Source organism: Nycticebus coucang, chromosome 10 (assembly GCF_027406575.1).
Source record: "Nycticebus coucang isolate mNycCou1 chromosome 10, mNycCou1.pri, whole genome shotgun sequence".
In the NCBI taxonomy this organism is placed as follows: Eukaryota; Metazoa; Chordata; class Mammalia; order Primates; family Lorisidae; genus Nycticebus; species Nycticebus coucang.
The window spans coordinates 57,159,520-57,171,982 of record NC_069789.1 but is presented as its reverse complement, the minus strand read 5'-3'; the positions used below and the strand labels follow the sequence as shown (position 1 = coordinate 57,171,982).

The 12,463-nt window shown below is 44.9% G+C and overlaps 1 protein-coding gene across 7 annotated transcripts in view; it reads right to left on the bottom strand.

Moving 5' to 3' along the window:
* RBBP5 (RB binding protein 5, histone lysine methyltransferase complex subunit) overlaps window positions 1-11,143 on the bottom strand; it is a 51,152-nt gene extending 40,009 nt beyond the window's left edge. For 6 of the 7 annotated variants that reach the window (XM_053606954.1, XM_053606949.1, XM_053606950.1 and 3 more), the window contains exon 1: window positions 11,004-11,143. In XM_053606954.1, the coding sequence (XP_053462929.1) occupies window positions 11,004-11,022 (19 nt within the window). In that variant the 5' untranslated portion in view covers window positions 11,023-11,143. The remainder of the gene's footprint in view (window positions 1-11,003) is intronic. The other variant, XM_053606956.1, reaches the window with a different exon arrangement.
* Between the last annotated feature and the right edge of the window lie 1,320 nt (window positions 11,144-12,463).

Here is a 12,463-nt window from a genome sequence, read left to right as displayed (position 1 = left end):
AAGAATAAACTTCATTTAATATATGGGAAGGGAAAGATAATTTTTTCTGAATGTGTACTCTGCATTATTTCTACTGTCTTGACAAATACGTACTATGTCTGTTCATTTGAAACGCATCAAAAGAGAGAACCAACAGGTCAAAGTCTCATGAGCCATTACAGATGTAGACTCATGCTGGATCATCACTTTTTTTTTGAGAAAGTCTCTATGTTGCCCTCAGTAGAGTGTCGTGGAGTCACAGCTCATAGCAAACTCCAAATCTTGGGCTTAAGCAATTCTCTTACCTCAGCCTCCCAAGTAGCTGGGACTACAGGCACCCACCACAACGCCTGGCTATTTTTTGGTTGTAGTTGGCCCAGGCTGGATTCGATCCTGCCAGCTCCGGTGTAGTGGCTGGCGCCCTAGCCTCTGAGCTACAGGCACCAAGTCAGGCTCACCATTTTTTCAAAGTGCTCAAACTTCCACTCAGTCACTCATTCATTCAAATACAACGTCTCTGTATGTTGCCTAGACTGGAGTGAAGTGGCTATTCATAGGGCACTACAGCCCTGAACTCCTGGGTCAAGGGATCCTCATAACTCATCCTCCAGAGTAGCTGAAAATATAAGAGTTCATCACTATGCCCAGCTAAACTTCCATTTATTATTAATAGCTACGAGCTTTTTCAGGTTCCTCTTCCTTTTACTCTTGTTAGGATCCTTTCTCCAAACTGCATTTTAGCTTTCTGGGCCTCTCAAGCCCTTCCCTCCCAGTTTCATGATAAGGAATAATGTCTATTCTCTGAATTACTCCATCTCCTTAAAGACTTGATTGCCACAAACTAAAATTTCACAAACCTTTTCTCCAACTAGTCCTAGTATTTCTACTTGCCAACCAATTTCTCCCTATTACAATAGTTCAGGTCAGAGTAGCAGTTTCCATTGGCTTCCTCTAACAGTTGATGAAACTACAGTTGTTTAGAAAAATGCAACTTGCAAGTGTTTAGATGATTGAGCCCATCCTGCCCCACACCCTCACTATCATAATTACATTTCCCTGGCTCTAGTCTTGCCTGCCTCAATCTCTGACAAAGATGCCAGAGCGCCAGATTTCTTTTTTGTTGTTGTTTTGAGACAGTCTAACTATGTCACCCTCGGTAGAGTGCCGGGGCATTAACACCTCACAGCATCCTCAAACTCCTGGGCTTAAGCAATTCTTCTGCCTCAAGCCCCCAACTAGCTGGGACAACAGGTGCCCACCACAATGCCCAGCTATTTTTTGTTGTTGTTGTTGCAATTGTCATTGTTGTTTAGCTAGCCTGGGCCGGTTCAGAATCTGCCAGCCTCAGGGTATGTGGCCAGCACCATAATCACTGTGTTACGGGTGCTGAGCCCCAGAGCCAGATTTCTAAGTCCCAAATCATATGTCACTCATCTGCTAAAAAACTTTTCTTCCTAAGTCATATACAAAACTGCCTTTTTTTTTTTTTTTTTGAGCAGAGTCTCACTCTGTTGCCCTGGGTAGAGTGCCATGGCATCATAGCTCACAGCAACCTCAAATTCTTGGGCTCAGTGATCTTGCATCAGTCTCCCAAGTAGCTGGTACTACAGGCACCCACCACACACTCAGCTTGTTTTTCTATTTTTTTTTTTAGTGGAGACAAGGTCTCCCTCTTGTTCAGGCTGGTCTTGAACTTATGAGCTCAAGCAATCTACCCTCTGCAGCCTCCTAGAGTGCTAGGATTACAGGTATGAGTCACCACATCTGGCTCAAAACTTCTAAGAGTAAGCCTAATTTTAAAAAGGAATTTCAATCTGATCCCATGTAACATTTTCCATCCTTTTTTTTTGAGACAGAGTATCACTTTGTTGTCCTCAGTAGAGTACCATTGCCTCATTACTCACAGCAACCTCAAATTCTTGGACTTAAGAGATCCTCTTGCCTCAGCCTCCAGAGCAGCTGGGACTACAGGCACCTGCCATGATGCCAAGCTAGTTGCATTTTTAGTAGAGAATGAGTCTCAGTCTTGCTCAGGCTGGTCTCCAACTCCTGACCTCAGGTGATCCATCCACCTCAGGCCTCCCAGAGTGCTAGGATTACAGGTGTGAGCCACTGAACCTGACCATTTTACCTTGGACTAATTCCCCATCAACACCTAGTATAGAATTTGGAATAACCCACTCCCACCCCCAGATTACTGACCATTTCCTGAACAAACCACACATACTAATGCCTCAGAACATTTGTTCCTGCTGTTCTCTCCACAGGAAATTATCTTCTCTAACTTGTCCCTCTGAAAAAAATCTTGCTCCATCTTTAATGTCTGGGTTAAGTGGCATTTCTTAAGATCATCAGGATCCCACCAACATTGCAGAAGCAAAAGCTGGATTCCCATAATGCACTCGTTTATTATGGCTCCATATTGTACAGTTACTTGTTCGGGTTTGCCTCTTCTCCTAGTTTCATGTATTTCCCAGGGCAAAAGAGGTACCTTATTTCAATGTTTTTCTTTTCTTTTTTTTGTAGAGACAGAGTCTCACTTTATTGCCTTCAGTAGAGTGCCATGATGTCACAGGACTCACAGCAACCTCTAGCTCTTGGGCTTCAGCGATTCTCCTGCCTCAAGCCTCCCGAGCAGCTGGGACTACAGGCGCCCGCCACAACGCCCGGCTATTTTTTGGTTGCAGTTTGGCCAGGGCTGGGTTTGAACCCGCCACCCTCGGTATATGGGGCCGGCGCCCTACTCACTGAGCCACAGGCGCCACCCTATTTCAATGTTTTTCAAACATAAGGACTCAATACGTCATAAATGGATAAATCAAGGCTGGGTGCAGTGGCTCATGCCTATAATCCTAGCACTCTGGGAGCAGAGGTGGGTGGATTGCCCTGAGCTCATGGGTTCAAGACTATCCTGAGCAAGATCAAAACCCTGTCTCTAAAAACAGCTAGGCATTGTGGCGGGCGCCCGCAGTTCCAGCTACTTGGGAGGCTGAGACAAGAGAATTGCTTGAGCAATTGCTTGAGAGTTGGAGGTTGCTGTGAGCTATGACACCATAGCACTCAACCGAGGGTGACAAAGTAAGACTCTGTCTCAAATAAATAAATGTGAGTCACAACAGGTTTTTATCTTTTTTGAGACACAGTCTGTCACCCTGGGTTGAGGGTCATAATGTCATAGCTCACAGCAACCTCAAACTCTCGGGCTCCAGTGAATTCTCTTGCCTCAGTCTCCTGAGTAGCAGGTACCCACTACAATGCCTGGCTAGTTTTTCTATTTTTAGCAGAGATGAGGTCTTGCTCTTGCTCAGGCTGGTCTCAAACTGGTGAGCTCAAGCAATCTACCCTTTCCGGCCTCCCAGAGTGATAGAATTACAGACATAAGCCACCTCGCCCAGCCACAACACGTTTTTCAATAAATTAAAAAAGAAAGTATCAGGACATTGACCACAAGACTTCTAAGTATAATTTTGAGAAATTTAGTTAAATGTATATGAAGGGTGTTGTGATAGAAACCGTATTTCTTACTGTAATTTGCAGTAAAGTTTGAAAAACTGTCTTATTTAGCTAATTTCCAGTGCATACTGCCTAATAGATAGCAAGGGCTCAAAATGCAGTTGCAGAAGTTAAAATTAGTATTTTGTTTATAAGTTGCCTGGATGACTATATTTAAAACAATTATTGGGCGCCTGTAGCACAGTGGTTACAGCGCCAGCCACATACACAGAGGGTGGTTAAGTTCAAACCCAGCCTGGGCCAAGTAACTAAACAATTGCAACAAAAAAAAAACAGCTGGGCGTTGGGGCACATGCCTATAGTCCCGGCTACTTGGGAGGCTTAGGCAAAAGAATAGCTTAAGCCCAAGAGTTGGAGGTTGTTGTGAGCTGTGATGACACAGCACTCTACCCAGAGCCATATATTAAGACTCTGTCTCAAAAACAAAAAAAAAAAACAACCCCCCCCCCACATTATTGGCGTTGCCCGTAGTTCAGTGAGTAGGGCGCCAGCCACATACACCCAGGTTGGCGGGTTCGAATCCAGCCTGGGCCAGCTAAAACAATGACAACTGCAACCAAAAAATAGCCGGGCGTTGTAGTGGGCACATGTAATCCTAGCTACTCCGGAGGCTGAGGCAAAAGAATTGCTTAAGCCCAAGAGTTTAAGGTTGCTGTGACCTGCGACACCACTGCACTCTAAGGGCGACACAGTAAGACTCTGTCTGAGAAAAACAATCCACATTATTGACCAGGCACAGTGGCTCATGCCTATAATCCATAATTTCCTCTTCAGTAGGTCCTTGGTCACAGTGATTCTAAGAATGAATCCATGGGCCACAGATCAGTGTTAAGATAGGATTTATTTACAGAAAATACAAAAACAGGGGTGGCGCCTGTGGCTCAAAGGAGTAGGGCACCAGCCCCATATGCCGGAGGTGGTGGGTTCAAACCCAGCCCAGGCCAAAAAAAACAAACAAACAAAAAGAAAATACAAAAACACCAAAGCTCCTGGCAGAGAGAAAGAAACCAAGTCAAGAGGAAAAGCCTTCTCTCTCTCTCCCAGCTCTTTGTCCAGGGGTGTATAATATACATGGTTGTATGGGTCCTCCGTAGTTACTTTTAGCGGGGACTTGGTAGTTACATTTAACATACATGGGTCCTCTGTAGTTACATTTAGCGGGGACTTGGCAGTTACATTTAGTGCGCTGGGGTCCTCCGTAGTTACATTTAGCAGGGACTTGGTAGTTACATTTAGCGCAAGGGTCCTGCGTAGTTACATTTAGCTTTAGCGGGGACTGGGTAGCAAATGAATGGCTACAATCCCTTTCATTCCCAGGCCTAGGAAAACTTACAAGAAATTGACCACGCCCAGGAAATGGGGGTTCCCAATTCCACCGCAAGTAAAGGGGGAGGGAGACCTAAGGTGCTGGTGTCTCTCCAGAAGTAGTCTGGCCCCTCTGGCTACTGGAACCCGGGGTTGGGAGTGGGGGGGTGCGCCTGGTCTACCCTCCAGCCCGTGGTTCCTCTGCCGACTGCCACCGCACCAACACCGCCAAGGCGGCAGGTCTGCCCTTCAGCTCCAACGAGCTGGCTGGGGAGCCATCTGTCCTGTATCACTAGGACTCTGGGAGGCCAAGGCAGCCGGACTCTCTGAGCTCATGAGTTCCAGACCAACCTGAGCAAGACCAAGACCCCCCATCTCTAAAAATAGCTGGGCACTGTGGCTGGCACCTGTAGCCCCAGTTACTTGGGTGGCTGAGGCAAGACAATCACCTGAGAGTTTGAGGTTGCTGTGAGCTATAACACCAGGATAGTGAGACTTTGTCTAAAAAAAAAGACAAACATAAAAACACATTATTGCCTCTTTGCCTATTTGTACTGGTAATGGAGGCCTATTCACTGTTTTATGGTGAATATATTCTGTTTTGTAAACTTACTTACTCTGTAAGCCTATCTTTCTCTTCCCCAACAAACTTTGTTTCATGCTTGGCTTAAGAAAAAAATACATTATTATTTATTCCCTTTATCTGGCCAGATATCCTTCCCTATGCTCCCACAATAACATCTCTGCTATTCCTTTCTTCTTATGTGTAGCCATTAACTTCCTGGCTTCAAAACTCAAGAGACATTTTCACAGAGATTTTATTTTCCAGACCCATATCTTTTAAATTGTCTAGACTTCCAATGCTAAATATTCCTTCCTAAGTGTCACCCTCATGAATCTTATGTATCATTCAAGAAAACTCTTTCCCAAGACCCTACTACCTCTTTCAAAGCAGCCTATCACCTTTCCTCCATCCTTACCTTTTTAAAAATAAACTTTTTATGGGCGGCGCCTGTGGCTCAGTCGGTAGGGCGCCGGCCCCATATACCAAGGGTGGCGGGTTCAAACCTGGCCCCAGCCAAACTGCAACCAAAAAATAGCTGGGTATTGTGGCGGGCGCCTGTAGTCCCAGCTACTTGGGAGGCCGAGGCAAGAGAATCCCTTAAGCCCAGGAGTTGGAGGTTGCTGTGAGCTGTGTGATGCCACGGCACTCTACCGAGGGCCATAAAGTGAGACTCTGTCTCTACAAAAAAAAATAAATAAATAAACTTTTTATAAACAATAAACTTTTGCCTCTATTGTACCTACCAGACCTTCTTAAAGTCATGTAATCTGGTTTCTGTTCCAGTTGGTAGGGGTCCAATCTGCCTACAGACTAAATAGAGAAGCTCCTTCTCAGCTCTCAGCCTCAAATGCTCCATGATTGGTTTCTATGAAAAGGCACCACACCAATCCATATTCCCTTCTACCTCGCTATGGATAAATAGAAGGCATTTGAAAATGTGCCTTGCTCACAGTAAGTACAACGCAACTGTTAGCTAACCTATTATATCATAACTTTATTCCTTCTCTTAACCCCTAAGTATAGGTAATTATCCGAAATTCTGTCCTTCGTGATTTTCTTTTCCAACTCTCCCACTTTCTACTTTGAGCATGTCCTCCAATCACAGTTTCAATTAGCCTACCTGTAATAGAGATAGATTAATTGAAACCCTGTGAGTAAAGGACATGATCATAAATCCAAACATGTCTCCTCAGCCCCAGATCCACACTCAACGTATCTAAAGCTGTCTTCTCTAAAAGTCTATTTTTTTTTTCTGGAGACAGAGTCTCACTCTGTTGTCCTGGGTAGAGTGCCATGATATCATAGCTCACAGCAACCTCAAACTCTTGGGCTCAAAAGTTCCCGTTGCCTCAGCCTCCAGACAAGTTGGAAACATAGGCTCCACCACAAGAGCCAGCTAGTTTTTCCATTTTTAGTAGAGACAGGTCTCGGCTCTTGCTCAGGCTGGCCTCAAACCCCTGAGCTCAAGCAATCCACCCACCTTCAACCTCAATCCTCACGCTAGGATTATAGGTGTGAGTCACTGTGTCCAGCTTTCCAACTGCTTTAAATTTTATCAGTACCATTATGTGCTACCATGATTTTCACAACACTCTCTTCCTCACTATACATGCATGAAATTGATTTCAAATTTGTCATCTCTACCTCATCAGTATGTTTTCTTTCCACTTTCTAATTCAAAATTTCTTATCATTCATCTACTCTAGCCCTCCAAACTGGTTTTACATTCCTCCAAGACTCAACTATACACTGCTGTCAGACAACCCTTACAAAATTGTAACTCTGAGCTACTTACCAGGTTAAAACCCTTCGATTGCTTTACCCTACCTACCTTCCGTAAAAAGCACAGACTTTTCAACCTGGAACCCAAGAGCCTACACAAAATAGAAGGCACCAAGACCATCTCTTGGCCATCTCTATTCACAGTACCCACAACCTAGCCAAGCATAAAAATTCTTTAGATCTTCTCTCACTTCTGCCTTAGTTCAAAAACATTAAGCATAACCCTCCCCCATATCACCATACTTCAGCCTGTTGCTATTTTTGCAGCTTTAAAAGTTGAACTCCAGGCTTGGCATCTGTAGCTCAAGCGGCTAAGGCACCAGCCACATACACCAGAGCTGGCAGGTGTGAATACAGCCTGGGTCTGCCAAACAACGAGAACTACAACCAAAAAATAGCCAGGCACTGTGGCGGGCGCTTGTAGTCCCAGCTACTTAGGAGGCTGAGGCAAGAAAATTGCTTAAGCCCAGGAGTTGGAGGTTGCTGTGAGCTGTGATGCCACTGCACTCTACCCAAGGCGACAGCTTGAGGCTCTGTCTCAAAAAAAAAAAAGAAAAGAAAAGAAAAGAAAAAAAGGTTGAACTCCTCTACAGATTTGGGGGGATTTGTTTTTTTCTGACTGCCTTTCTTCGAACTCTGCCCCAAAGATATTCACTTCCTCTTCTAAATGTTCTTAGCAATTGATAATGACTCTTACAGGCCTGCCTATATTCTGTAACATAGAATATCATGACTGTTTAAAAATCATCTCAAACTTTCTGCTTAACAAAAACTCTTTAAAAGCAAACACCTTTTTTTGTATTTTAGATATTTTTTCAAATTTGCCATTTTTCAGGAGTGACTGAAATAAAAAATATAATGATATATTCATTACATATTCATTAATATAAAATATATGATGAGTCCCATCATCATCATGGAAATGGCTTTAAGAGAAAACTGGTCAGATGAATATCCCTGCTTCCTATTTTTTTTTTTTTCACTGCTTCCCTTTTTCAACAAGTAAATACATAACTGCCACTGATAGACAGCAATTCTGTCAAGAATGTTCAAGATAGGGTGGGCACCGTGGCTCACACCCATAATCCTAGCACTCTGGGAGGCCACGATGGATGGACTGCTTGAGCTCAGGAGTTCAAGACCAACCTGAGCAAGAATGAGACCTCATCTCTAGGAAAAAAAAAAAAAAATAGCTGGGTGTTGTGGCAGGCACTTGTATTCCCAGCTACTCAGGAGGCTGAGGCAAGAGTATCACTTAAGCCCCAAGAATTAGAGGTTGCTGTGAGCTATGACGCCATGGCACCCTACCCAGGGTAACAAAGTGAGTGAGACTGTCTAAGAAAAAAAAGAATGTTCAAGATATGTTATATAATACAACATGTCTGTTCACAGGGGAAAACTAGGAAATAACTTAGGTTTACTTCTTGATTTAGTCATTTTAAGACAAGCACAAAAGCACCAACCACGCCTCTGAGAACACTGGACCATGTACCCTTGAATAAAGCTTTGCCTCCAGGCGGCGCCTGTGGCTCAGTTGGTGGGGCGCTGGCCCCATATACCTAGGGGTGGCGGGTTCAAACCCGGCCCCGGCTGAACTGCAGCCAAAAAATAGTTGGGCATTGTGGCGGGCGCCTGTAGTCCCAGCTGCTTGGGAGGCTGAGGCAGGAGCATCGCTTAAGCCCAGGAGTTGGAGGTTGCTGTGAGCTGTGTGATGCCATGGCACTCTACCGAGGGCCATAAAGTGAGACTCTGTCTCTACAAAAAAAAAGCTTTGCCTCCATCACAGAGCATTCCTCCAGCAGTCAACTGTGAACGGCCCATGTACATGCTGTCAATTCCTCTGCACCCTGACTGCTTTGCTTCATTATGTGGCAGCAAACAGTGTCACATGGGTAGGAAGTCAACCCAGCAATGGTAGTGACAGACTATGTGATCATCCAACTGATAGTGACGTGAATATTCTTAGGATCTGGAAGCATTCCCTTTGTAGTGTCACGTATATTGAAATAGGCAGCTTGGTAGATGATAATATCTCACAGACACCTTAAAGACTTGGTGCAGGTCCCTAATCCCATCTGATTCATAGATTTTAACCAGGCAGTCACTGAGGCCTCTGAATACACTTTCAGTTCCCTTTACTCACATCAGCTGCTAGACAGATAAGGGCTAAATATAGAAGATATACAAAACACAAGGATGTGACCCCAGCAGCACCACCTGATGCCAGATTCCCTGCAAAGGAGTGCCCAAACTGGGTCCTCTTATCCACACAATTCAGGAAGATATACTTGCATTTATTTCTGAAGGCAAAATTGGGGGAGAAGTATCTGAAGGGATACTTATCAGATATGCTTGGCCACGATGTGGGTACTATGAATAGAGATGATCAATTGATGGGGTTAGTGCCTTCTATTTTGTATAGGCTCTTGAGTTCCAGATACCTGGGGGGGAATTACGTGACAACAATGACCCAGTAACTAAACCAGAAGGACAAGACACCGCACTTCTTGGGGATACAGACCACACAGTCTATAAAGCCCTTGTGTTGCTTATCTGTGGCGATTTGCTTGCTGGCATGCTGAGCAGGAGCTTCAAAATCTGTTGGATGAGCAATATCACAGTCTTGGATATGGCCATGGCCACTCCACCTGCCAGAAAGTCCTTGATGAAGGACACAACGACATCTGTCATATCGAAGGGAAGGAGGATGCATGCAACTGTGAGACAGGACTGGGCCACTCGGGGGCTTTGGGCAAACTTTTTTTTTTTTTTTTTTTTTTTGAGACAGAGTCTCAAGTTGTTGCCCTGTGTAGAGCGTTGTAGCATCACAGCTCACAGCACCCTCAAACTCCTGGGCTCAAGCCATTCTCTTGCTTCAGTCTCCCATGCAGCTGGGACCACAGGTGCCTGCCACAACGCCTGGCTACGGGCTATTTTTTTGTTACTGTTGTTGCAGTTGTCATTGCTGTTCAGCTGACCAGGGCCAGGTTTGAACCCACCAGCCTCAGTGCAGGTGGCTGGAGCCATAACCACTGTGCTATAGGCACTGAGCCAGCAAGCAAGATTTCTTAAGTATCTATGTTGCCCTTTGGATAGTCAACACATCTTCCGAATTTCTTAAAAGAAATCTCAGACATTCCTAGGCTCCCATGCTAAATGTTACCTAATGAAAACCCAGAAGAAAGGACCTACAGTTTTTAAACAATTTGGGTAAGGGGGAAGGGTAAAGACTCAAAGTGAAGATGATAAAAGGCAACTGCCTCTATAGTTCACACCTCGGTGATTTACATGCTGTCCTTTGTAGTTAAGGACCATCAGTAGCAAGTCAATGTAACTGGATTCCAGTGCCAACTATGCCTTTTACTTGCTTAGTGCCTAGTCATGACCCTCTGAGCCTGTTTTCATCTGTTCAATGAGAGACTTCTACCAGAAGATCTTCAAGTACCCTCCTCTTAGACTTCCTGTGTTTCTACAAAGAAACTTATCCTGTCTAGGCACCCAACCCCCTGACAAGTCTTCAAAGCTTCATTCCAAACCTCACTTCTTCAGATTCCATTACCAAAAACTCTGGTCCTGCCTGCTCTGGGGTAATTCAACCTCTATAATCCTTGTAATCGCAGCTAAGTCACAAACTGTATGTCACTATCATTCCACAATTTATCTGAAAGTGGCCTTGAGAAAGGCAATGTATTCTACCCGGGCAGAAACTGGGTTTCCTCCTCCTGTTATTGCTCCCTATCAGGTGTGCCCAGTGAGCCACCGCAGAAGTGTGCCTAAGGTTACAACCTCCCCTCCCTCCCCAAGTCCCTCCTCTCCAGTACCAAAGGGTTGTCTAATATGCAGCCACAGCCCTCCTCACCCAGCAACTCGAGGTTCATCCCTGCGGACTCTCTGGCCGCCCGGTCTCAGCTCCGGCAACGATGCCTTCTCCCCTGCTCGCTTCCAAGACCTGCGTCTAAGTCGGAGGCGCAGAGAAGACCCTAGCGCAAGCTCCGGAGACTTTCTGACTTAGAAGGCCCCGCGGCTTCCGCTTTCTTCCCCCGCCTTCCTTATTCGTTTCAAGTGGGCTGCCCACAAATATGCCTAACCAAAATAAAGCATAAACTCCTTTGGAATCAATAAATTACGACCTTTTTAAAGGTATAAAAATGTTATAGTCACTCGGGACTTTAACAAGTGCAGGAATTTAAGGCTATTTTTTCCGGGAACATATAGGTGAGCTAAAATTTTCAGGCATATAGTTAACCTACTAGTCCTTGCTATGTTGTGTGTTCAGCGGAGTTGTCCGGGCAGGCCGCTTCTGATTCTGCAGGAAAGGTTCCGGGAAAAATCCTACTGACGTAGGGTTTTTTCAGTCTCTAGTGCTCAGCTGTGGAAAGCAGTTGACCCTGTAGAGGCGCGTGCTCATCGGTACGCAGTAAAGTTGTGGTGTGTCTGTGTCAGTCCCGTGAAAATTTTGTCACACTTGTAAGATAGGCCATTAATCCTTACAGAAAGGTATGTTAGACCTATTTATGTTAGGATGATTAAAAACCTTACCTAAGGTCTTACCATGTACCCAGCGTTGGCCAGGATACTGTGAAAAAGAACTGGAATAAGAGGTGGAGTGAGTTCCTCGGAGCTCAATTGCACAAAAAGGTAAGAATATTTTGTAAGTATTTTGTAAAATTTTGTAATGAATATTTTGTAAATAAAGGTACAGTTAGCTACAATTTCTCATTTTCCCTATGTATGGCGACTTTACAGGCGACTTTTAGGACACGCTCTAGCTACAGATACAGATGTACATAAGATTTACTTGGAACTCCAACGATGGAAAAATACACATAGACAATACACACGCAATTGCACACGAACTTAGTGGCCACTCTGTATAATTTACTGCAGTATTGTCTGTTTGCAAACTATTGGAAATACTGGAAAAAAAATTTTTTTTTTTTGCAGATTTTGACCGGGGCTGGGTTTGAACCTGCCACCTCCGGCATATGGGGCCGGTGCCCTACTCCTTTGAGCCACAGGCGCCGCCCTGAAATTTTTTTTGTTTGAGACCGAGTCTTACTATGTTGCCCTGAGTAGAGGGCTGTGGCGTCACAACTCAAAACAACCTCAAACTCTTGGGCTTAAGAGAGTCTCTTGCCGCAGCCTTCCAACCAGCGGGGCCTACAGGCGCCCGCCACAACGCCCAGCTATTGTTTTGTTGCGGTTGTCATTGTTCAGCAGGGGCCAGGTTCGAACCCACCAGCCTTGGTGTTTGTGGCGGGCGCCCTAACCACTGAGCGACGGGCGCCGAGCCAATACTGAAATTTTTTAACAAGGGAT